The sequence below is a fragment of the Lissotriton helveticus genome, chromosome 11 (assembly GCF_964261635.1).
Source record: "Lissotriton helveticus chromosome 11, aLisHel1.1, whole genome shotgun sequence".
Classification (NCBI taxonomy): Eukaryota; Metazoa; Chordata; class Amphibia; order Caudata; family Salamandridae; genus Lissotriton; species Lissotriton helveticus.
Genome location: NC_136072.1, coordinates 126,645,172 through 126,672,938, shown reverse-complemented (window position 1 = coordinate 126,672,938; position 27,767 = coordinate 126,645,172). Strand labels below are relative to the sequence as shown.

The 27,767-nt window shown below is 42.5% G+C and overlaps 1 protein-coding gene across 1 annotated transcript in view; it reads left to right on the top strand.

The window, feature by feature from the left end:
* KNG1 (kininogen 1) overlaps positions 1–27,352 on the top strand; it is a 72,691-nt gene extending 45,339 nt beyond the window's left edge. The window contains exons 7-10 of the mRNA XM_078667894.1: positions 5,259–5,431; positions 14,747–14,854; positions 20,610–20,702; positions 26,691–27,352. Of these exons, the coding sequence (XP_078524020.1) occupies positions 5,259–5,431; positions 14,747–14,854; positions 20,610–20,702; positions 26,691–27,323 (1,007 nt within the window). The 3' untranslated portion in view covers positions 27,324–27,352. The remainder of the gene's footprint in view (positions 1–5,258; positions 5,432–14,746; positions 14,855–20,609; positions 20,703–26,690) is intronic.
* Positions 27,353–27,767: the final 415 nt, after the last annotated feature.

Below are 27,767 nucleotides of genomic sequence, written 5' to 3'. Positions count from 1 at the left end.
GATCCATACCTTGAAAATATACTGTGCAGTATGCAAATCAGTTTGCGCCTCACCACTTTAAAATGTCACCAGCGGCCCCTGGGATAGACCATCCTGTTCTGGATGTCATATAGATGCAGTGAAGAAGAGCTGTACATCAAGAGCAGCAGTATTTTCTATGGAATGGGGTGCAAATCTAGAATATGGTGTTCCCTTAAATGTGCTTTAAAGAACTTCTAGGCAGCTGTGTAGTTTACTGAGGGAATTGCATACTGGCAGGAACATCGGCACTTGGTGACTGGATTAGTTGGAGAGAAATAATCAGCACTAAAGATGTTTTGGATAAAGCAGATAAATCCTCCTAGACTCAGAACGCGTGTTCAACTTGCTGCCTTCATACAAGCTCAAACGATTAGGTTTGCACACTTTGGATTGTTTTGCGCTTCTTCCATCTAGTGGACATACGTACATCTGAACTTTTGGATTTGATTTATCCTGAGGGCTTTCAAGACTGAGTCAGTCTATCTAGTGAGTCTGTGGCGTTTGGGCTGATTCACAAGTGGCCGCGGTACTCCCAAATATTCAGAGTCCAGTTGATAAATGAACTCCAAATGTACGCTTCGAGATTCCCCTTAGTAATTCTAACCTGTATGCATTTAGCTAGATATAGGTTCTGTTTATGACTTTTGGCAATTCTCAAACCATCCTGATATGATGTATATATATATTTTTAGCAGTTTTATGTAGCCCGAGTACACTTGCTGTCAGTGTCTTTATGGCATAAAGATAAAGAAATTTGTGAGGTACTGAAATTGCTTTATTAACCTTCTTGCTTTCTCAAATTTGCTTGAAAATGCAACATTTGCCTACTCTTTTTCAAAATGTTCTAAGGGAGAGAACCCCCCCCCCCCTGAACTCCCCATATAACATTCGGGCTCACTTGCTGTGCTTGATCGCCAACGGACACTCATCCTGAAATTTTACGACTCGACACTTTCAAATGTCACCAGCCGCCACAGCAACTCCTCTACAGCTAAACTTTATTCAAACTTCTCTCCAACATGAAACACAGACATCCTCATGTTTACTCTCCATTCTTCTAGCTCATGCGGGGCCCTTGGCTCCTGATGGGTTTTTCGTCACTGGTATAACTCATATTTGTCTGTTGATTTGAGCACTGTCTCAACTGGGCTAACAGCAGGAAAATGGATCTATGCACCATCCACGAAAAGGCAAGAGGTGAGCTTCCTCTAATCCTTCTGTGTGAAATATCAGCTCTTAATGCAAGGGCACAACTGTCAGCCTCTCCTCATTGATCACCCTGGTATTGATCACCCTGGTTGTGGCCAGGCAAGTACATGTGTTGCTTTACAGGTGCTGATCAGTCTCCTCTAAGAAGGCATTCACTCTCCGGGTGGTGCTGATTCCCTGGCTGCTACAGATCTGAATTACTGATATCACCCTCCCTTGGTTCTGGCATCAACATTATCGCCTTTCATGTGGCCCTTTGCCAATCACAGCAGAGGCCTCTGGGTCTGGTGTCCTCATGAACTGGATCAAGATAGCGCTCCCTAGCAGAGGAGCCGAGCAGATCCGCCAGACACAAGGTAACTCTATCTTCTTATGTTGAATTTGAGGATTCAGGAAAATCATAATTTTGCATCTTGCAGTTGCCTTTATCTGCTTCCCAGAGGCGTATGGCAATTCACTCACTACTACGCTGTACAGTACATTCTGCCTTTCTTTTCTAGAGGGGATGTCAGTGGTGGAGGCTGCTGCAACTCACATGTATCCCAGCATATCCCATACCGGAGATAGATAGATGGATAGATGGATAGATGGATAGATGGATAGATGGATAGATGGATAGATGGATAGATGGATAGATAGATAGATAGATGGATGGATGGATAGATGGATAGATGGATAGATGGATAGATGGATGGATGGATGGATGGATGGATGGATGGATGGATGGATAGATGGATAGATGGATAGATGGATAGATGGATAGATAGATTTCCTTCTACAGGCTCCGTATTGAGGAGTAAATGGATTCACGCAGCTTGGCTAGGAATGGTTGACGGGTTTCCGCATCCCTTGAGTATGCGTGCACTCCGAATGCGTCTTTAGGACGCATTTATTCAGTGCGCAAGTCGTTTTAATGACTTCCCTTAGAGGGGTGCTGGATGTTGGAATAGTTTAACTTACTATTCCATTTCCAGTCTGCTCAACAGTAGGGAAGGTGCTGGACTTTAAATCCAACACCATTCCACTAATGCGCCTTCCTAAATGCAAGTTGTTACGACGTGCATGCTGAACAAATGCGTGCTAATATCACGTTTGTTCTGTTGCTGTCGCTGTATGGGCTTCATCCGAACTGATGTTTCCCTTGGCTAGTTTATTGCCCTAAGACCAACAGTGCTTCCGCTGTCCTGTGGCAAAGAGGGTGACAGCGCTATTTCCAATTTGCCAGCACCTGGGGGTTCCTTGAGGCCCTACACATGTGTTGCTCAATCTGCCGGAAGCCTGTAAGTAGCTAGGAAGCCAGGGCTCGAGTCGGGGGAACACGCAGGTACACGGCGTCCCCCCACTCTTTTCACAGGGTGGACGCCGACACAGATCTCCATTAGCCATGCTGAATTATGACTGTCAACTTTATTTATGACATGACCAGTTTGTCTTTACATAATTTGAACATTTAAATTCTTTGAACATAATGATGTCAAATAACAGCAATGTGATTGTCTGAATCAATTACTGATATATCACAGGATGTAATTGTTTTATTCAACTGTTTTTGTATTTACCGTTACTAATATATAATTATAAATTTAAAACAAATAATAAAAATATTTTTGATATTACTGTATTGGATTGCATGTACATGATGCTTACAATAGATGCCTAGGTCCACCAACATTTTCATTGTTCCAAAATGGTGATATTTACACACTAGATAATTTCCCTGATTTAGGAACTTGTGTCAGGGGTACCCCTATTTTTTTCACACCTGGACGCCGTCCCCCCTGCCAAGAAGCTGGGCCCCACAGAAATATGCTGAACGTGTCCCGGTGTAATTTTCAGACACCGGAACACGTTCAGCATGTGACATCATGAGGTTATTTGCATATTGTCAGTCCCCCCACTTCTTTTTATAGGACTTGTGCCCCGAGGGAAGCCTTGTGATGACTCAGGCTCCAAGGAGATAGCTGGTACCTGGCCTGTTACCTCTAGCCTGCATGTCCTCCATCCAGCAAGCATCAGCTTCTCAGTGGTGAAATAATACAGCTTCCTGGGGTTTTACACTCTGCTTGGGTCCTCAAATCCTGATCCTCAGATTGAGCCACTGAGTCACAATGATATCTACTCTCCTATAGAGGTCTACCAGAAGCCAATCATCATACCTTGACTGCCACTCCCACTATTAGCTATGTCAGGGCTGATCAATGGGCCGGAAAGGCTGATAAAATATGTCATGGGTGCTCTGTGTATTGCAGTGCTGCTGCTCTAGAAGGCCAGGGCTTCCCAAGGTCCCTAGGGCGCCTCCTTAATTATCCATCACTTGGAAATATTTAACTAGCTCTCTGACTATTCTTGTGGTACCCAACCTTCAGTATGAACCATTGTAGTAGGTTAGTCACTTATGTGTCATGTGTGTGGAGAATGGGGACACATTTTATTTTCATTCAAGAGTTTAGGGGAGAGGATGTGGCTCAGCGTCCAGAGCTGCCGACTCAGGAGCTGGGGATTTGGGTTCGAGTCTCAGCATCAGCGCAACATCCTGTGATTCTGGGCAAATCACTTAATCTCCCCGTGACCACAGACAGCACCTGGATACCCTCACGGGTGATACGCCACACTCTATAAATCTACAAACTTTATCATAAAATGGGAAAAAACCTTTACCGTTCTAAGAGGTGGTACGTTCAGAGAAATATGCCCAATGCAATTATATGGTGCACAGATGTGAACAAACTCAGAAAATGTGTATGTCCCTAACTTATAAAAGAAACCCGAGCATTCTGAGGAAGATGGAAGCCCTGCCCCAGAAACAGGTCATGCACCCAGCTCATGTACTCTCCAGCATGTAAGATTGAGATGTGGGCTTGTGGTACAAAGCAGGCTTCCGTTGCTGGAGCAAAGGTTAACATGCTAAGGACAGGCCTTTAAAGGATTTCTCAATGTACAATTTAAGACTCATGTTCCACATTTCTCATCAATTGCAATAATTGTATTTATTCTTTTCTAGTAGTTTTAGACCTTCCAGTATGAGGCCTTTTGTGCCCTGAAGCAGTGCATCGCATGCAGTATGTGCATGGCTGAAACATCCAGTATAAAATGACTTGACATCAGAGACGTTTTAAGACATGGGCAAAGTGGGTTATTGCCCAGGGTCCCAGCCTCTCAGGGGGACCCCTGATAGAGCCAACTCTGTTCTGCAGATTCTTGCCCTGATGACCTTGAATAATTCTTAAACAGATTGTTTTAAATACAATTTTCATTTAATCTATTTTAATGTGGGTGATGTGTGAGAGTCTATTACAGATAGCTTGCAGAGAAATGTTGTGTTTAGGTTTTCTGCAATATCTATACAAAAACTTTCTTTTTTATCAGAACAGGACCTCATATATGACCTCACATTTGTCACAGAGATTATTTGCAGTAATATTAGTGAACTGCTGCTGTATTACAATATTAAAAACACTTCACTATCCCTGAATATTATACATAAATACATTTAACATGTGGACAAGTGTGCCTGTGCACTGTAAGTGACCTGGCCAAAGAGTGCATGAAAGAGCTGACATTGGTACATAAATTCAACGCTGTTTCAAATAGGGGCCTTCAAAATATGTTTGGCCCAGGGCCCCCAAAATGCTTAAGAAGTCACTGCTTGACATAACATCACATGCAGCTTTCACTTGTATCCCAGTTAACAAAGGCGCAAGGTGTCTGTATAAGGGCACAATGGCAGCCCACCCCTTTAAGAACAAGAGCTACAAATCCACTGTGAAAGACCCCCGCAGCATCCGCTGCCCCACAAACCTCTCCTTTTTTGGGAAATTACCCGTAGACTAATCAGGAAACACCTACAGATGTGGGTGCATGCCTGTTCATTTTTCTAGATTCATAATTTGTACATTTTGCTCAAACTCACATTTGGATGAGAATAAAATTTGCACTGGCTCAAATGTTTTATCAACCCAATCCAATATTCCAAAAACAGTTGCTGGTAATACTGGGCAGATGTTCATGAAATTTATTTTATCTTTCAGTTTCAGAAGTCATACCAACCCCTGTCCCTAGGTGCCATGGTTGCCCAACTCCGCTGGAGACCAACAGCACAGAGCTGGAGGAGCCGCTGCTTCACACAATGCACAAATTCAACGCGGAGAGCAGCCATACTTTCCTTTATAGGGTGACATACATCGATGAAGCCACGAAACAGGTGTGTGGAAATTGTCTTGATGTGTTCGGTTTTACCCAGGATAAGCAGCACGTTGCGAGCTTTGGCATATCAATTTTTCCTTTATTTGTTCCAAAACAAGTTTGCAAGCATCTTCTGGGGCTGCTCAGACATATCAAACAAGCTATGTGGCATTAAAGGGCCTTATTTAGACTTTGGCCGATGGGTTGCATCGACAAACTGTGACAGATATGTGCCAGAGGCTTGAATGCATTTGTAATACAGCGGACAGGACATCCGTCAGGTTGGTGATGGAGTATCCCATCTGCCAGACTCTAAATTCGACCCTAAGTCCCTGATTACAAGTATAGGTGCGATTTAGCGCACTTGATAAACAACAATACTATAGGGTACGTTATTTATCTGATGCGATAAATTGCAGCTATTATGAGTTTGTGGGGAATAACATGTTAAACACACCAAAATCCGCATTGTACAATAAATAACGTACATATTTACCCTGTTAAATTCTGGCAGGTTTGACCTGCCAAAATTTACAGAAGCTTGAAGTATTTAACGCATACGATACCTGCAAACTCGTAATTCCAACCCATTTGTAAACAGGGATTTATGCCCGGGTCGGAATTAACCGACCCACTAGTAATCAGGCTTTAAGTTTTCAAAGATGTCTGAAGGACAGGGTACTATCGTTAAGGTTGAAGGTTAGCAGCCCTCCCCACATTACACATCCCCCTCTGCGCCTAGTCAGAAAGTCAATCATCGGCCAGCCACCGATCCTACATTAACTTATCCTCAATGTCTCACTTCTCACTCATCAGTTACTTAAAGGTAGTCTTCATTACACTGTATCATAATCCTGCTTATCTCAGTCCTAAAGTCTTGAGTGTGACCCACCCCTCCAGAAAGGCCCTGCGCCACTACTTAGAATGAAGCTATTCAATAGCTCCTTCCTTTCCTTGAAGGACATACAAGGGTCACCTTTGTATGTGCAACTTCCTGTACCATACATCAAGAGAGTTAAAAACATAAATTAATTAGTACAAATATGTGCTACTTGGAAGCAAGAAGAGAGGTAGGACCATTGTATTACTATCCTTGATTCATTTGCCTTGTAATTATGCAATGATTCCTGTTTTGTATACTTACTTGTTGTCGATATTGCATTGATGTCCTTCCTTCCTTCCATCCTTTTGTAAAGCGCTCTGATATCCTTCGGGATCTTGTTTGCGCTATATAAAACGTTATAAATAAAATAAAATAAATGATGGAGAGAGCAGAACTCAGTGCAGTGAAATTTACTGTAAGTAATTAAATTAGGTGATTACCACTTCATCCCTCTTCCTCCTTGCAGTCCTAACATGCAGAAGAAGCAGTAACAACAATAGTTATCAATATCCAGAAAGGGACTGAACCCTTCAGGATCTGTACACATTAAAACATCTACTATACCAGACCCCAGTCGAGCTGAGGACTCTTAGGGCGGGTTAGGGAATGTGAAAGGTGCGCCCCCCTCATATTTGGAGACATAGGGGCCCTTTAGGATGTCGGGCGGATTGCTTCCGCCAGGCTGGCGGTGGCTACCGCCAGCCTGGCGAGGGCAATCCGCCCGACATCCGCATTCGAATTCCCCCCGCCATATTAGTATGGCGGTGGGGACCTCGGCAGACGGAAAGACCGTCTGCTGCTTTTTCGCCCCAGTCGCCTTGCGGCCGGGGCGGAAAAGGATTAATATGGTGGCGATGTCTATTAGACACCGCCAGCCATGTAACAATGGGCTTAGGGAGATACCTTTCTGTGGCGGCGATGCCGCCACGGAAAGGCATGCGGTCTTCACTCTGACGGCCCCCTGCGGGCCCCCAGAGTGAAGGAGAGGTGGAGGGTGCACACGGGGGGGGGGTACCCCCCTGCATTTGCATAAACAAAGCGGCAGGCACCGCACAGTGCCTGCCGCTTTGTTTTTCCAAATGTAAAAGTGCATTTTTAGCATTGTGGCAGGTGGTGCTGAGAGCACCGCCCGCCACAATGCTAAAAATGCAGGATGTGCCCGCCACTGTGGCGGGTAAATCCTAATACCCCCCACGGGACCCCCACCCTCATGGCGGGCGGTCCCAATCCCCCATAATGTAATGCATGAATGGTTTTTGATGACAAATATGGTCACAAACCATTGATAAGTTATTGATCCCTGATTTAGGGTGGTAACTGGTTCGCAAAGGAGAAGCTGTCCCATGGGAATCCATGATGACAGCCTCGGGGGAGCTGGTGGTGGCTAGGACCACTGTCTGTTCTCCATTATGTGTTCCCAAATGGGTGACATGTTTTTTAAAGCAGCTCCTGTCCCTTTAATGGAGAGGGGCTACTTAATTTTTTTTTTCACGTTTTAGAACACAAAGCCAGGCATGGAGGTCTGTTGTCCCCTGCAAGCCTCTATCTCTGAATTCTCAGAAAGTTACAGCAGGTTGCAAATTACAATCTTTCTCATTTAGATATATTAAGAGGCTTCTTCTGCAAACCTAGTGAGTGGACAATTTGCAATTAGACCTACTAGTACATAGGTTGCTCCACATATTGCATTGTCAATCGCAAGCCAGTGTTCAATTTGTACATCCCTGGGTTGCAAATGGAAATAGTACATTAGACCTATATTTTTATTGGCAAATTAAAGTGTCGGGAAGACCGAAATCATGGTGAAATGACAGCTGCCAATTAAATCTGTTCGCACCCAGTCTATGAGGCCATAAAATCCATTGTAGTCAGTCCTGAGTCCTCAGAAAAGATGGCCATTTGAGAACTTTCCATTATCAAGGCAGGTCGTACATACCTCCTCAAAGTCGAGGTGGACTGTTTCCTATAATTATGGATAAGCCTAAAGGCAGTCGATGGATTGCATTGGTATACAGCAACAGCTCTTCCACTATGGCGGAAAAGCGTCGCCCTCCACTCCCCCCCTCCAAGCCACCCCTCCTGCCAGTACTCTCAAAAACGGGAAAAAGTAAACGATAATATACCGGATTTAAAACCCATTTTATTATAGGTTTATTTATCTTGTGCCGAGTCTTGGGGCAGGACCAGGGTGATGACAGGCTGGAGGGGGAGTAGTGAGCGCTGTCTTCACTGCCATGTGGGTGTGGCCGGCCATTTCAGACTGGCCAAACCCACATGTGCAGTGAAGATCTCTCCAACCCCAGGTGCGATGCAGATATGGAGAGAGCAGGCACAGGCTCCCAGTCTGTCTGAGAGCGCAATTCATCGGCGCTCAGACCAAACCTGAAGCTGCTCTCATGCTTGAGAGCAGCTTCAGGATTGGCTGCAGGGCAGTCTAGGAGCCTTCGCCTGTCTGCAGTGGAGAGGAGAGGAAGGAGCAGAAGAGCGCGGTCCTGGAGGGCGGCAGGTAAGTTCTTTTTTTTTTGTCTCTGTCGTCCCCCTTCCACCACCACCCTGTTTCCTCTGACATGAGCCACTCCTGTTTTTTTGTTTTTTTTGTCCTCATTTAGCCTAAATAAGTGAGCAATCTTTAAGCAAACCAAAGGTTTATTTAAGGATCTTCGTACAATGGTGCATTTAAGTCTTTTGCCCCCCCCCCCGAAGGTCCTACAAAACAGTTGCCAACATTCTGGAGATAATTTGTGGTGCACGTGGCGGGATGGAACCTGTCGTCACCACAAGATAGTAGCACTATCTCCTCTCCCACTTATTTAATGAACATTGGACTTTTATATGTGACATGACAAATAGCAAAACAATTTATTCTACCTTAATCTCCAAGTCAAACCAAATCTTCCATATTTTACATGTATTCTTTGAGGGAGTTGACATATCTAATTTATATATCGCCTAAACATAACCACCCAATCTAATACTACTGGTGATTGTGGTACAATCCATTTTAAGCAGATTTCCCGCCTGGCTAGAAGGACCAAAAACAATAATAACAAAGCCTGTGAATTAGACAAATTATAACTAATACTTCCCTCTTGTTGAAAAACCCCAAAGATAACCAAACTTAAGCTTACTTTGATTTCTCACCCCAAAATCCCCGAGACAGTCTTACCTATGTCTTGCCAGAAGTCATGGATAGAAGGACACTGCCAAAACATATGTCAATCATCTACTTCATCAGACTCACACTTCGGGCAAACCTTTCGTTGGGTGCCTCCCACTGTAGCCAATTTCTTTGGAGACCAGTATGCCCTATGGAGCGTAAACAAATGTTTTCTCTTGAGATAGGCAGCTTTAACCACATTCCAAAGGGTGCACATTGATACTTGCCATAGGTATGTTACGTTAGCCGATGGCAGGTCTCTTCCCCAGGACTCCTCCATAGGTGCTAAAGGGGGTTCACTCTTAATTAGAAGCCAATACCATTTAGAGACCTCCTTTTGTTGATGTAGACGTCCACGGAGTAAAAGTTCAAACTCTACACTATTTCCTTCTTCTTTATTCAGTTGTGCGGCCCAACTAGATAGTTGATAAAACTTAAATCTAGCAAGTCTTTGGTTTGTATGGTTATACAACAAGTCCCACTGGAATAGTTTGTTCCCTTGAAGCAATTGGCCCCAACTCGTAATACTTTCTTCTTGTAATACAATGGAAAGGGAGTCTTTTAAGCGGACTGGCGTTCCTGGAGAATACCAGATGGGGGCCCCTGCACTATAATAAGAAATCTTCAGAGTCTTCCTGAATTGAAACCAAATTACACAGGCCGAATTTAAAAGCTTTAGTCTAATTTTTAATATTTTGGGTGGCCAAACTTAAAAAGAAAGCCGTCGCCCCCCTGGGGGGTATTTTTAGACATGGCTTGAAACATTGCAGAGAAAGAAGAAAGGTCGAAGAGGAGAGGTCTTATATTTTTTAATTGAAAGGCCAGACAATAAAATCGAAGATCCGGACTGGCGATACTCAGCTTCCGCCAAGCAATCCTTACCCCCTTATTAGCCCAGAGAAAAGAGTTTATTAGACCTTGTAGTTTGTTTAATGCAGCCTGATCAAAAAATAGGGGGATTGTGTTGAAAATAAAGGTTAATTTAAGCAAAATTGATATCTTGATTAAGTTAGAGCGGCCCAAAATAGATAAAGAGTGGCTATTTTAAGATTTAAAAAGCGACACCATTTCTTTCTTCTTAAGATCTAAATTCACTAGTGTCGTTTTAGTAATATCCTGAGTAATTTGGATGCCAAGATAGCGAATTTGCTGCTTAGTTAAAACTGGACTTACAGATGTGTTCCACGTCTTAACCTCTGTTTTTTTAGAGTTAATTAAGTACCCTGAAATCCTTCCAAAGTCCATCAATATTTCCTCCAGATTAGGTAAAACAGCAGGTGATTCACTGGAGAATATCATCAAATCGTCTGCGTATAACGCAACTTTTTTCTCCCAGCCCTCCCAACTGAAGGCTGTAAAACAGCTACTAGCCCTGATACAACAGGCTAAGGGATCTATGTATAAATTAAATAGTAAGAGGGATAATGGACACCCCAGCCTCGTCCCTCGTTCTAGTCTGATTGACTTAGAGAGATTGCCGTTGATTATAAGTCTTGCGTTGGGTGAGTTATAAATGTTTTTAATTGCTCTAATTACATAGTCACCCAACCCAAACCGTCCAGTCATATATATTAAAAAAGGCCAATTCACTCAATCGAAAGCCTTCCCGCGTTGTAGGGGAAAACCGAGAGAGGACATTTATAGGTAGTGTCGAGCCGTGCCACTCCTGTTGGAATACATAATGTAAAAACCTAGATGGAAAGCATCAGTGTGCTATACATAGCACGGGATGGGGGAGGAGCCCATGGAAAGGGAGCTACACAGGTTTGTGAATCTTACTACCTTCCAAATAGATTCTTACTGAACTCCCAATATCCTAGCACTTCAATAAAGCCTCACTCAAAGCTGGTACCTCATGGACAAGAGAGGCAAAAACTTCTCCATCTGAGTGGAAGCCTGTCACAACGTTTAACATAAAAGCAGGAGCAAGATTGAAGACCAACCCCTAAATGGAGGAAAAATAAGAATTTTTCAGGGAGTGGGTCCAATAGTGAAGATTATGCAACAGCAGGATACTCTGCAGCTTTTCTTGGGCGAGATTAGATTTTAGCTGCCCTTCCAGGAACTGTTTGCATCAGCAACACCTTCTAATGTATATCAGGCTACGTCTACTACAGCAAATCTCTATTCCTTAATCTAAAAACCTAGGAACGCCCTAAAAACATTATCATGCCTACAAATGAATTAAGTAATTACATCGCCAAAACAAAATCCGGAAGGATGCAGGTAAGTAATAATGGTTATGTGAAATACTAAAAGGAAGGGTAAAATTACATGGTAAGAAGAGGTTTAGGTTAAAAAAGAAAAGATTACGTTTTATCCTGAACATTTTTAAAAAATAAGAAAGATAGAATGGAAAAGTTAAGTAAAAAGGTGTGAGGGTTAAAGAATAAAAAACTAAAGGTTAAGGTGAAAGGAAGGTAACAGTAAGTGTGAGTTATGCATCGAGGCTGCTGCCCTCCTATTTATGTCTTTCAAGCATCTCGATGCACAGTCCATCGCTGGAAATCTTATCAACGTTTCCCTCATCCTTTGTTATGTTATGTTATATGGATATTTCTTGAGTGCACGTTCACCAACGGTCTTTTGGCGCTATGAGTTGAGCAGAGAGGGTTTGAAGCCGGAGCAGTCTAGTTATGAGCTAAGGTAAAGAGCCAGGTTTTGAGCAGTTTTCTAAACCGTACATAATCTTCTTCAAATCTCAGAGAAATTGGCAATGAGTTCCACAGTTTCGGGCCCAGTGTAGAGAACCCCGACCCTCCAGTGCGTTTACGTCTGATTCTCGGTACAACCAGTTGATTCAGATGCATAGATCTTAGTGTGCGCTAGGGGGCATACTTGCTGGTTCTCGATGAGTTATAACTAGGACCAGTACCCTGAATGGCTCTAAAAAGGATACACCCTGTTTTAAACATAGTTCTTTGCTCCACCGGAAGCCAGTGGAGTTCTTTCAGCAGTGGGCTAATGTGGCATTGTCTATCCTTTTGATAGATGATTCTAGCTACTTGATTCTGAATCATCAGAAGACTGTGCGTCTGATGTTGCGGTAGGCCAATATACAGTGCATTTCCATAATCAATTTTGGAAAGAACCAGGGCAATAGTGATTTGGATGCTAACCACTCTGCTGAAGAATCTTCCTATCTTGCGCAGCTTACGAAGCTGAACAAAGCAAGACAAGGTTACCGATCCAATCTGGGAGTTCATGGTGAGATCCGAGTGAATTTGTATCCCCAGACTCTTAATCACCGGCTTTGTTCGAACATGCCTTCACATTAGGATACCCTTGAAAGGTTCCATCAATCTCCCCCTTCACTTGTTGCATGGTTTTCTAAAGCAAGATACTCCATTATGTGATCTTCGGAGTCTGTAAATCAGATTTTGTTTCATTCTGTATTACACACATTTTTGCACTCAGTGCAAAAGCAAATACAAAAATTCATTGAAAAAATAAAATAAATACATAAAACACATCTGGATTTTAACATGTGGGATGCCACTTTTAAGAAAGAACCTGTTGCGTGAATAACCTCTTAAAAATTAAACTAATGTATTCGATTTGTGGGAAAGCAAGTACAGCAAACACAAAGCAGTTCCGGCTTCTCCATGAATTTCCCTGTTGCAATTTTTTTTTAAGTCTTCGGGTCTGCAAAGCAAAAGCAAAAATTGGCACAAAATAGCATTGGCTTCATTTTGCCACTAGTGCAAGTCCAGGCGGTAGTAAAGTCGTTCTCTGCACTGGTAATCTGACTTTTGGATGTATTTCCTATGGCCATACGATTAGTTATAGGCAAATTATTTGAATCTGTCCAGTGTCCGTGTTTCTGTGGCAAATGTGCTAGTGCCCAGACGCCATTTGTGTGTGTAGGAACTAGAGGCCAGATTTACTAAGTTGTCACGCAGTGCAGCAGCCGTAAATGCTGCACTGCGATGAGGATAGAGCAGGAAAATGCCTTACTAAAATACCGAACTCCCCTCTCTAGCGCCGGCTATGAAATCAGGTGCTGTGCGCCACGGAGACACCTTTGTGCCATGGATACCCTTCCAGTACAAAACACTATGCATAGACTGACCTTAACCCTTTTTCCCTCTTTGGATGAGTGCTGTACAGTGTAGGACATCACATGCAAAGGTCTGAAAAGGAAGGAGAAATGAAAGCATAACGTCTTCCTTAAGTAATGCAAAGGAGCCTGATGCTCTGCTTTGAGTTACTTTCACCCCTGGAAGGTATATCGGAAAGAAAGGATTGTGCGCCAATTTGCCCCACACACAGCGTAAACTCTCAGTAAATCTCCCCATGTCTAAGGTTTGCATTTAGAATCAAAGGGTATTTTTCGCTATCCGGCGCTGATCCGGATTCACAGTAGTTGCACCCACAACAGCCGCGGCCGGTAGTGGGATACCGGCCGGGCGGTGACGTGGGGAGGGGCAGGGCGGGGGGTAGTAATGTATGGATTACGGACTTTAACAGGTATTTTTTATTTATTGAAGTTTTGTATAGCGCTAGATGGACCCGAGGGTATCAGAGCGCTTCACAGCATGTACAAATTATGAGCAAACAAGTTCTGAATGGAAAACGAGAGCAGAGAAGAAAACAAACATCTTCGGTATACCAACTCAGAGGCAATATGACAACAGTTGCGGAACATGTCTCCAGTTGGAGGGATTTCGATATACCTTCCTCAAGTCCTTTCTGGGTTACCCATTACCATCACCAAATGCGATGCAGTGCGCGCAACAAAATTCGTTTTATTTATTTTTACGTTTACTTACCTGTTAAAGTCTGTAATCCATACATTACTACCCCCCACCCTGCCCCTCCCCTCCCCCACGTCACCGCCCGGTCGGTACTCCCACTACCGGCCGCGGCTGCATCAGAAATACAAATAATACCACACCTTTCCCCCGCTCAGCTTTCAACAGGTAAAAGCTGACGGAATTGTGTGCAAGGAAAACACTGCACAGTCTGAATTTTGAAAGGGGGGGGTAAAACATGTCATTTTTTTATTTTGTCTCATGATCTGAGCATGGAACTCGGAGCGAAGCTGTAATACCACACCAGGTGATTACCCCTCCCATTATATTGCAATTTAATCATGGTGTGGCACCCTGGCTACCCCATTGGACTGTATAATAATGTCACTCTTTAGATGGATACTGGAAAAAAGTCTCAGATGCATTGCATAGTCTGCGAATGCGAATCTTTCTCTCTTGGATTTTGATTTTCATATTTATTTGGTAGTATTTGCGGTGCCTTCATCAGTCAATAAAAACCTTACTTTGAATGCTTTTCAGGTGGTTGCTGGGTTTAAATATGTGGTGAATTTCAGAATCAAGCCGACAAACTGCTCGAAGGAGGAAAATGCGAATCTGCATGAGGGCTGTGAGATAGATGAAAGTTCGGTAAGTAATTGTATCAAAAAGTGATCAAGTTGTCTCACATGAAAATAAATGGAATAACAGATCTGATGTATGTCGCAGATTTGTCCTCATTGTAGTGACTGACCATTACCTTGCCCGTGAACATTACCAGGCTCGTTATTTGTTTACCATGATCATTACTGTAACTATCAGCTCTCGAGCATCACCTTTACCTCGATAACGACCTTTACCTCTACCATTGACATTAAATCAAGCATTGCAACCACATCACCCATCATTAGGGTGACCAGGCGTCCCCGTTTTGCCAGGAAGGTCCCCGTTTTTAACCAGCTGTCCCAGCAAATTTCAAGAAATTTAGCTCACGTCCCGGTTTTTAGAGAGGGTTGACCGAAAACGGTGGGAGGTGTTTTTTTATGTTTCACAAAGCAGGGATAGTTAGCAGTTGTTTCAAGAAAGCAATTTAATTAACAGGCAAGCTACTGGGTTTAAAAATTACATTTTATGTATGTTCTTACTGCCTGTTCTGTAATGCTCTGCTGAGGAGCGCAAGTAAAATTGTAGTCCTTCTTCTATTTTTGTGAAATGTCCCGGTTTTTGGCTTTAAAATTCTGGTCATCCTACCCATCATCCGTCTTCCTCATCCCAGTCCTTACAATACTGAGTAGCCCCTCCTCACAGACAGAGTTTTTTAACCACTTATAGGAAGTTTTAACTATGATTAGTCCTCTTTCTATGCCCACATCCACGACGTTTGCTTAAACCCCCCTTTCCCCTCCCATATTTCTGTATGTTTCCTGTCTCCCAAGAACAAGGATATCTGTTTATATTTCATGGCTTGCTTTCTGTTCATTGGTGTCTGTCTCTGTTAGACAAGCGGATAAAATGTGTGCACCGTTCTTCAGCGCACTCCCTGCTTGGCTGGGGCGGAGACAGCATGGCGGGCTGAGGACAGGCCGAGAGGATACTGCGCAGTGTTGGGTGCATAATAATGCATGCACAATGGGGAAGGCATCACTAGTAGTCAAGAGATCTAGTCTCAATTGATGAGATTTGGTCGCTCTGCACTATTGTATAAACAGAATTAGCGTTGTATGAGTCCCTGCATAATAAAGACCCAGAAGACTGTAGACAAGCGCCACAAAGTAGTCTCCAGAAGAATAACAGCAGTTTTGATTAAATAAGCAGTAAACTCTGCCATAAATTAGCCGCAAACAAAAGGCAGAGAATAGATTCACAATGATCAAGACTCTGGTCCGAAACGCATCCATAGTACTGTTAATGCTGTAATTAGAATAATTTGTAGGGATAAGGCATATGACCAGGACTCTCTCAGTCTTCATAATACTTTGTGAGTGTTTGTATGGCTTAAGTCCAGAGCCAGTTCAAATAACTTATACAAGACACAATTCCATGCCAAGCCTCATGGATTTATTGTATAATTAAAATCATTACAGAAGGCAAAGAGTAGTTAGGAATTAGCTCAACCAAAAATAGTCAAAGTCATAATCTACAAGAGGACCAGAAGTCAATCCCTGCAGCACAGCAATAGCCAGAACCAAATTTAAGTATATAAACAGACTGACATAGAGTTTGCACTCTAAGCAAATGCAAAATGTTCTAGAATGATTCAAATAGCAGACTGACATAGAGTCTGCATAGTTAGGGAAGCAAGGAAAGTCTAAGTATAAAATAAATAAAAAGTCTTTAATACACGGTTTAATAAACATTAAGTCTGCACAGTTAGGAAAGTAAGGGAAGTCTAAGTATAAAATAAATAAACACCATGAGGCTGATTACGATGCAATCCATAAAGGCTCCAACAGATGGTCAGAGCCTTCCGGGCTGCATCGTAATCGGCCACTTGGTTTACTTTCCGACCACCGCATTATAATGACGTTATTCCGGCTGGCTTCCAACAGGCTCAAGAGGCCTGTTGGCCAGTCACAACTGGCTCGTTATCCCAAAGGGCTGGCCTTTCCGCCCCTGGAATTACAAATCATGGTCTTGGGCATGGTTTCCCTGCCGGCCTGTCCGACATGGAAACTATGTCGGAAAGCATGCTTGGGGGCCAACAGCAGGGCCCCCTTAGATGCGCAGTCTCCGGTTGGAGGCCAAGAGGACACCACTTCCCCACTGTAGATCCCTGCACCCCGTGGCAGGCATCTTGAGGTGCCTGCCATGGGTGCAGAGATGAACCACACCTCCCATTTATCATTGGGAGCTTGTGTTACGGCCGGTTTATGGCCTTAACATGAGCTCCCATTGAGAAATAAGAGTATGCGACCAAACAGTGTTGGGTTGCATTGTAATTAGCTGGTTGTTTGTGAAGAGTGTGATAGCTTGAGTAGAAGATAAAACCATACCAGGTTGATGTTTAATGTGATCTTTCTAAGTAACCTAAGAGTTTAGTTTCTTTCATAACGTCTAATCCTTCATTATCCAGTTACCAAGCACACTTATTTTAATAAACAACATCTTTATTTTCATATTTTTGGGGTTTACTGCCGATCCCATCACCTCTTAAGCATTTCACTGTGGTTTCTATACCTTTGCGTAATTTCCTTTATAATCGCACGGCAGAATAACATTGTCAACATCTGAACATTCAAAAAGGTCTTCTTTCCAACCTTAAGCGCCAAGGTGACATGTTGTAAGAAACCATCTTGGTTGTCAAAAAGATATGCAGTGAAGAAATGTGCAGCAATACATGACCTTGCTTTGGATCACACTGTCTTCTGACAGTTGTGTCACTTCGCCCTGTGGTTTGCTGTGCTTGTGTACCTTTATGCAGTTCAACTAGTAATGTCAAAAGACATTATGCATTTTGCATCTCTTTTCAACCGAGTAATAAATAAATAAATCCAGGATTTTTAAAGCGAGGCAACTCACCCGTAGGGATCTCAAGGCGCTGAATTGTAGTCATGGGAGATTAGGGGGCATATGTATCAAATTCCATTATTGCGATTCTCAAATAGCGATTTTTAGAGAATCGCTATTTGAGAATCGCAAAACGGGATGTAATAAAAATTCGCAAATATTTTGCGATTCCTTGGCATTCCTTAATTGCAATCAGTAAATTGCGAATCGCAGGAATGAATGGGAAGACATTCTCAATTTGCGATTCACAATTTGAGAATCGCAAATTGAGAATGCAATTTCAAGGGTGCCAGGGTGTCAAAAGGACACCCTGTTGCACCCCTGAATTATGTATGTGTACACATGTGGCGCATGTACATGCCCTATGGGCATGTACGTGCGCCACATGGCACTTTGAAAAATGAGGAAAAGTGCATTTTTCAAAGAAATAGCAAATTACCTTCAACTTTAAGTTGGTGGTAATTTGCGATTTCTTAAAGCCAAATTCATAAATTGCATTTAAGGAATCGCAATTTGAAGTTCCTTAAATGCAATTGCAAAATAGAGAATCGCAAATTTTGCAATTCTCTAATTCGCAATGCCCTTTTGGGATGATACATCCCAAAAGGCCTTTTCCTGTTAGCAAACGGGCCGATTCTGAGTATCTGCCCGTTTGCGAACGGGAAAAGGACCTGATACATATGCCTCTAGGTGATTTGCCCAGAATCACAGGATGTTGATACCGGTGAAGTGACTCAAACCTGGTTCCCACTGCATCCGAAGTCGACAGCTCAGGCCGTTACGCCACATCATTTCCTAGAAATAAAGCAACCAGAGCACCACATCAGCACCCCCAGCAATGCATCATATCAATCCTGCACTTTTATACCCCCTCCCTGCACAGCAACTCCACCCGCTAGTAGCACATTACTAATACCCAGCACTGAGCTGCCATATCTGGCACTGCATGACTTCCCACCAGCGCTGCCACCCCACCTCTCAGCACTACACACCACCTCCAGCACCACCCCTCAGTGCTGTGACACCATGCATCATGACCCACCAGCATCCTAACTCCACCTGTCAGTGTGGCACCATTACCCAGCAAAGTAGTGCCACCCAGTGTTGTGATATCATCTTGCAACACTGCAAAATCACATCTGCAAGACTGCAGCACTAATGGCCAGTCATAGGCAACATCTCTTAGCCTGCCAACACCACCCAGGACTATGCAACACCACCCTGGCCATTGGACAACCCCCAGCATTACACCACCTTCCACCAAAGTGCCTCACCCTCTACATAACACCCAGACACTTTAATATCCCCAGCATTACACATCTCTGCAACACCACCCCATGGTACAATGGCATTTCTCACATCAATGACAACTACTCAGCATTGTGACACCCCACGGAACAACAACAGAATTTCCTAGACCTGGAAAACACCACCCAGCACTTCAATAACAGCCAGCACTTCCATAACCCTGCCGCTGGGACACCACCGCCTGGCCTTAAAACAGCAACAGCCACTCTCCCCCCATTTCGACAAGATCAATATAATATAATACTGCAAAAGATACTTTACTTGTATTTCCAAAGCTAGTTCTTCAGCTATGAAGACATACATAAATGACATATTTTTATGTTGCTTTTCAAGGCGGCTTCCGGTGAATTGCTGCTTTTTTTCTGGGTGTTATGCCTGTTCTGATGGCATGCAGAGACATACTTTGGTACTGCTGCACAGGCTTCAGCATTTCCCAAAGTGTGAGTTTTGCATTTAACGTTTTCCTCAGATGCCTTTGAAGGTGGTAACCGTTTACAAGAGACAACATTTTGCGGCTACAATTTGGGAGGATGAAACCCCCTCATGGGTACAAAACTAGCCCACAAACAGTTGTAGGTTATGTGGTTATCATAACGAATCACTATTGCATATTGTAACCATTTGTCCTCAACTGTTAGAAGAGAGAAAAGCCCTATTAAAATCCATCCTTAAAGAAAACGGGGTGAGGACATGTCGCCAAGAAATTAGAACTTGTCTCTCCGGGAAATCTGCTAATTTGATTACACAGTTTGTAAAGTTTATTCTTATTGCAGAAAAAATGTTGACCTTAGAGTGTGCCACTTGAATGTTGATTGATGTAAGAAAGGCTTCTTTGAAAGGAACTGCATAGTGGCATTTTATCCATGGCACTTTAATTATGGTATTTTAACTTTTGAATTTAAAAAGGGGTAGTATAAGCAATTCTTAGAAGACTTTAAGAAAGGTACCTTTGAAAGGAATTGCAAAACGGCACTTTATCTATGGCACTTTATGTATGGCATTTTTAACTTTGGATTTTTAAAAAGGGGTAGTGTAGGCAATCCTTACAAAATTTCTTAGAATATTTTATCATTACTTTTATATATAACCCAGCATTGTCTTTTGTGACAAGGTTGGCACTCTTGTAATATTTACATATAAAGGCACTGTAGCAATGGCACTTGAAATTGGGACTTAAAAAAAGAGAAAATAAATTTTAGTAACAATGGTTCTATGGAAGATTAAATCAATCCTGAAAATACTGCTATGGTGTGATTACTGAATTGAAATATAATGCGTCTTCAGTATTATTTTACTCTTCACAATGTACTGCTGTGTCCATGCACAATTTAATGTATTTTATTCTTCCTGTTTGTAATGATTTTTATTAATCAACAATAAAATATTTCAGTCAACTGCGGGTGTACGCGTGCAGTAACTATGATCAATAATTTTGACACCTCTGGCTAATCTGACATTAAAATCACCAGGAACTATTAGGGTGCCATTTGGAAATAGGACACACCTATTAGCTATCACAACTCTATTTTGCATAACTTGATAGTACAGTACCAAACAAAGTAACTACACTAATACACTTCTCTTTTTTTAGTCATCCAAATATTGCAAAGCATCCATATACGTGGCAGCTGTGCTGAATAAAGCGGAGACTCAAGAGGTCAATTGCTCCTTGCCTGCATATAAGGTAACAAGTACACCTTACCTTACAATATTTTCCTGAAATATCAATGTACTAGGGACCTATGAAGATAACATTAAATTCTGGATCAACCAGTCCATGTGGCTTGTGATGCATCCGTTGTCTGCACTGGGAGGGGTGCCCAACTGCTCTGCTGTTGTTTCACCAGTATGTAAAATCACAAAACGATGCAACAGTTTGTCTTTATTTCATAACTACATACCAACAATTCGATATGTTACATTAAAACATATCCACTTCTTAAAAAACATAAATAAAACTATCTTGCAATTCTGGATCTTGAACTTACCAACTCACTTGCCTCCCTACCCCTTGTAATGCCACTTTTAACAAAGGACAACCATCAGCTGGGACTAATAGCAAGATAAGACTTGTACGACCAATCACAACCTGCTGTGAAGAATGGACCTTAGTAAGTCTTCCACCATAAGATGGTGATTCATCACACAATGGCCTACAACACGCAAAACCAAGCACCGTCAATTTTGTGGCACTGATACAGAGGCCGAATGTGATACATTTTGTGATGGTAAAAAGCCAATGTTTTTTCCACCACAATGAACCAAAATTGTAAATTGATCACTGCCTCGCTGGGGCTGCAAGGCTCTTCCAGGTCACCAACCCCATCAGATTTCCATGCGTGCCACTGGGATTACAGAAGACTCCCTTTACCTTGTATGGTTTTGTGGTCTAAACATTGAGGCTTTCTCATGTGGACAGTAAATCCCCACAAAAAACATAACACAAGCTTTCAATTTTAGCCAATCAGTGACAATTTATCTCCAATGGGATGGCCCTAAACAGATATGATTATTTAGGTAAAATTGTAATTTTTAAGACATTGCCCTTCCCTGCCAATGACAAAAGGAGGTGATCAATTCTCCTAAGATCCCGCTCTAGGGGAGTCATATTTAGATCTACTATATGCCCAACATCTGAAAAGATACATATTCCCAGATATGTTGCCTCCTCCACCACCCCTTGAGGATCAAAGTGCCCAATGTCTTTAGTACACACCGCTTGAGTTTTCCCCCGATTCAACTTATAGCCCGAAAACACCCGAAAACAACCGAAAACACCCTAAATATGTATGCTGTCTTTTTCTCCACTAAAGCCTGCTGAGGATCTGCTGTAAGAACTGCTACATTGTCCACGTATGCCAGCACTTTATAGTCAACCTGCCCTGCTAGCATTGGACAAATCCGCTGCTTCCTTTCCAGCTTTGTGATAAAAAGGGTCGATATACAAGGCAAATAGTAATGGCGAGCATGGACAGCCTTGCCATGTCCCCCTAGAGATCCGAATTTCTTCAGCCTCTATCCCCATAATCTGTAGTTTAGCCCTGGGAGCAGGATACAGTGATTTAGTAGCTTCATTGAAGCCAGGGCCAAATCAAGATCTCCTCAGAATTGCCCATAAGAAGCACCACGAAACCCGATCAAATGCCTTCTCAGCATCAAATAAAATCAGGCCCATTTTTCGATGTTGTTTCAGCAATATTAAACAGGGTGATTACTTTCTTTATGTGATCAACAATTCCATGACCAGGTAAAACCATTCCGTCTGGGGCTACTAGTGTAGCAATAATTCTGCCTAATCGATTTGCCAAAGCCTTACATTTTTGTGTCACAGTTAATCAATGGTATTGGTCTATAAGACCCTGGGTTTAATGGAGGTTTACCGTTTTAAAACAAATATATATATATATACAAGAGCATTCGTTGCTCGAAACGCGTCGCCTGAGAGCTTATTAAATCTACCTTGCCGACAGCCTAGCGTCCGTGTCTTCATTTCGCCGTGTTACGGAAGTGGTGAAGGTTCGTGGTTTATATATATATATATATATATATATATATATATATATATATATATCCATACGTAAAGTTTGCCTGCAAGAAAGAGGAGCCCACGAGCAAGGTAGGAATTTTCAGCTTTTAATTCTTTTTTGAAAACAGCTTGCGAAATGGATGCAAATCCAGCAACAACTTCAACAGTCAGCCTGACGCGTTTCGTATTTCTACTTCTTCAGAGGCACTGACTCAAACTCCAAGGCAAACATTTTTTCCTGGCATCTACACAGCAATATACTCCCCGCCTCAGTGGGCGTGGCCGGTAGCATGGCCTCATGGTAGGTGTAGTGCGATGTCATGTCCTCCTACAGTGAGTTGCCTGCCTTGGAGCATGTTGAACTCCGCGGCTCAGGCATGCCACTCTAAATCCACTGTGGTTTTAATTTTTAACAATTAACATGCTCCAAGTATATATAATTCAAGGGGCATATTATCTGACCCCATTGCCTTCCCTGAGGCCAATGATCTAGTTGCTGCTGCTATTTCTTGCCAAGAGATCGGCTGGTCCAAAACAGCCCGGTCATCCATATTGAGCTTGGCTCCATCAATTATTTGTAGCACATCATTGTGAACCCCCCAAGGGTGCAACTGCTTCCTCAGTATACAATTTCTTATAAAAATCTTTGAAAACGCCCACTGTTTCTCCTGGTGAATCATATTTAAATCCCTGGTCATCCTCAATTGCCTCTATCCCAGTCGCCTCCCTGTGCCTAATTTGAAGTTCCAGAAAAAGCCCCACATTCTCACCATATTCATAGCACTTGTGATTATAAAATGTAGCTGCAGTCTCTTTGCCAAAACACTGTGTGACTTTAGATCTTACAGCAGCTATCTTCTGTGTTATCCAGCCAAAAAGAAATCACTTGAATCAGATGCTCTTCTAACAGCAAAAGGTCTCTAAAAAGGGCCGACTCTCACTATGTTTTTTTCTTTCTTGGTGTAGCATTTCTCCCCTAATTCCGGCCTTTAGAGAATCCGAAAGCACTGTGGGCCATATGTATCAACACATTTCCCCATAGACACCGAATGGGCAAAATCCTTTGATACATCTGGCCCTGTGACTTTAGCAGAGCCCTATTAATCTTTAGAAATTCAGCAGTCCATTTTCGCATGTGATCTTGATATTCTACATTACATAGAGTTCTTTTAGCTAAGTTCACTCTACCCATGGTTTAAACGCCCCTGCAACAGGGACCTCTACACCCAGTGGGCTGTGATCCGATAAGGCCTTAGGGAGTTTCTCAATCACCGCATGGTTGCTGAGAACCTTAGACATAGAAATGTAGTCTAAATGGACTAGTCTATTATGTGGGTGTCATAAATATGTGTGCCCCGGATCCGGAGTCTTTTACATTTCTCCCAGATATCCACTAAGCTGTGAGCTTTAACCAACGTAGACTACTTTAGAGGGTGAGAGTTTCTTCCCTGTGTATGTCTGAGAGGCATCTAACCTGTTACCAACCTCCAAATGTATAATAAAATCCCCGCTGAGTATAAATGGAATCAGCCAATATGCTAGTTCAATATTTTAAAAATCCAATGTATCAGCCTCATCTGTATTTGCTCCATAGATCCAACACAGTTCCAAGCGCCCTCCACCAATGCCACATTCTAAAATGATTCACCTGCCCAACCTATCAGTTAAGATGCTGTGCAACTAGACTTTTTGCCACGTATGGCAACCCCTCTGGAAGTCGGTCCTTGCTGTGTGTAACAATCTGAGATCAGAGAAAACACCTCTCTTACATCAGGGAAAATGAGTCTCTTGGAGACTAACGATATCAAACAGAAGCGGCCCATGCAGGTAAGAGCGGTGGGCGGTGCGGCGGGGTGGAAGGACTCGGGAGACGACGATGAGGGGAAATTAAATAAATATTTAATTTTCCCTCATCGTCATCTGTCGAGTCCCCCACCCACCCTGCCCCAACGCTCTTACCTGCACAGGCTACTCCTGATATCAAATTTCATTAGCCTAAGAGCTGATGCCAACCTGCCTCCCTTAGCCCTTTCATTTAGGCTGCAAATATTGAGTGTAGCAATTATTTTATTATCTTTTGTGATGCTCCCCACAGAGCCGGAGGTAGCTTCAATACTGTCACATACTTCTAGAGGCAGTGTAAGTCAACCATAAAAGCCCTGATCCTTATTGTTCTCTTTTCAAAAAGGGACTTAAATTATCACATTGTTACTAGACCCAAGTTCTCTTCTATGAATACATGGCTACATTTGTCCACTTAGTGCGCACATCCCAATAGCAAAGAAAGAAAGAAATTATTAGCATGTAAAGTAGAATATTTGAGCATCTCCAAATAAGGCCTTGTGATGGTGTTGAGAAGCAGGAGAGATGGGATGGAGGGATTAGAAGAGATGACTAAGAAAGTCAAGATAAAGGAAATGAGAGAGAAGCCTTCTGGGTGGAGCTTTCCTCCACAAAATGCTAGTCTCCTATTGGACACAGTTATGTGCATTATGTTTTTCTGGCCTTAGGCATTTTGTCCAGAGGAGGCGGGGAAAAGAAAGTGTAAGACTAGGAGACAAAAATTAAATGAAAAAGGGTCACACATAAGTGTGATGGAGTTTTACGGTGACAGTGAAGCTAGCAGAGTTCGAAATATCCCTAACACATAGATTACCAGTCATAAGCAGCTAAGGAGGGCACGTGGAGCGAGAGCTTTCCAAGCACTAGAGGAGAAAATGTCATCAGAGTTCAGAAAGGAGCCCTCCAAAGGGTGCCATAAGCGTAGCAGTAGCACATCTCTACTTTAGCGTTACCTGGACTGAGCTTTTAGAGCTGAAACCCTCACCATAGTTCATCCTATTGGCTACTTCAGCAAGGACTATGTATGCAGGTTAGTTTTAAAGTGCTCTTAGCCTGCCTAAAACACTAGAGTGAATATGAGAGGACGTTTGGGCTAAGGAGGAAGAACAACTCCAGTCTCATTTGAATTCACACTAAGCCATCCTTGACCAAATGCAGAATTGTGAACTCAAAGTCTAACACATATCTCTATAGCAGGACCCAAAACAACTGGGTTGTACTGCCAATCGCTAAGACTAGAATGCTGGGTTTAGAATGAAGTGTTCTCCTGCCTTGGAACCATCCAACGCAGAAAGCCAATGACATGCTGCCACCAACTTCATCCTTGAGCATTTAAAACTCAAATGCTTAGTACTGGACAACACACGTTTCCTTGCCCAAGGATCCCATGACGTATATTCCTTTAATCTTACACACATATACTTCAAATCAGTACAGCTAGTTACGCCTTGTGCTACAGTTTTGAGTACTTTACATGTTTAATCTGCTCTTACACTTTTGAGTAACTTTGCAACTTTTGACTATTCATAAAATCTGAGTGTATAGTTACTCTAAAGAGTAAGAGTAAATTACATTGGTGGAATATTGAGTCCAAAATATCATGTGGACAAAATATTGTGTCAAGCATATTTAGGACAAGAATATCGTGAAGGTAAGTTGTATGGTAAAGCAAAGTTTTACGATACTTAACTACACATATATGTACCTTGACTATATATGTCTTCAAGGTATGTAGATGTATGTATACTTACCTATTTGCACTTACCTTCTTGATATTTTAATCATCAATATTTTTATAAGTGTACATTATCTTTGAAATAGCCCTGCTGTTTGTGAATAGCTCCCAGGCCCTTCGGTTTGCTGCGGACATGCAAGATACACTTTTGGAGTAAATTTGAAATCGGATGTTGTGAATAGCTATAAAGTAGCAAACTTACTTGAAAGTGTAACTCACTCAAAACTGTAAAATAGCTTTGTGTACAAAGCCCTATAGAGTTACAGTGCACACTATATTTCTGATATGTCTCCATGCGGTATTATGGCTATGTAAAGTGAGTTTCCTCTGCTTACATTATATGTTGTGTGGGTATTCCAAGGTGCATTATAATTACGTGTAAATTCTCAACAGTATATAGAAATGCCGCTTTAAATATCTTTATCTTTCTAATCATTTTCAACAAAAGCAGGTTTAAGCAGAGAATGCCATGAATGCAACTATTTCTCCATTTTCTATCCAGATTACATTATATGTAATAATCATGTGTTTGGAATATGAGTGCACTAATATGTTATATTTCTATTAAGAGAGCAAGAGGTATAGCTGGGATGAGCCCCTTTCGAAGAGTGAGCTTATCGAAACGTGAAGTGGGGCATCCTCCTGGGCATGGAAAAGGCCATGGGAATAAACATGAGGAAAAATGTGAACATCCCCATGGGAAAAAAGACAAGAAAAACAAAAAGAAGTGCAAGAATAATGATAACAAGAAGTCTTCAGAAGAATCTCAAGAGCATTATACCCAGACAAGAGTTCCTACCACGGTCAAGGGACTGGTAGAGCTTCCAAAACCCACCTCTGGAGTAGTTGCTGAAAATCCAGCAGTAGTGACCACTACACAGAGGGCAGTTACACCAGGGGGGGTTGCAATTGTTCCCCTTCTCCCTCTGGATCCAGAAATTCCTGGTCTCCTTCCAAATCTCCCTGGGGACCTGCTACCTGATCTCCCAGAACCTCCAGCCCCAATGTGCCCTGGAGATCCCTGGACACCCAAACCACTGAGTCAGCCTTCTCCGTCACCAGCACATAAACCATTTGACGATTTGGATCTCTTGTTGGGTGGTCATGAGGAAACAACTCCAGCAACTGTGAAGAAGCTGGAAAAAACACCAGGCACTGTCGCCGAATTATCAGATGACGATCTCTTGTCACTTTTCTCATAACCTGCAGAAATAAACAAATACTCATATCATTTTTATTTGTTTCAATGTTTTATTCCTGTTGAACACCACAACATTACAATCACAATGGCATCTGCTTTTCTAGTTTTTAAGATCTTTGTAATCCTTTTCTCCTGCTAACTGAAATATACTAACCCATCAAGCGAAACCTCCACAATGGGTATCCAAACTGTGTTTGGCCCTACCTATAGAGGAACAGGCACACTACTGCATCCCTGTGCTCACATATTATATATGGAAACAACATATAGTCAATGCCACAGGAATGATGCGATTGTGCACCAGCTGCGAATTTCTCGTAATTATTAATTTGCCACATAATCCATCATTTGTTGCATAATCTGCAGATTTTAACAACACAAAATGATGCTTCTAACTCAAATTGTTCAAAAGTTACTAAAAACGGAGTGGCAGTGGAAGGCCCTT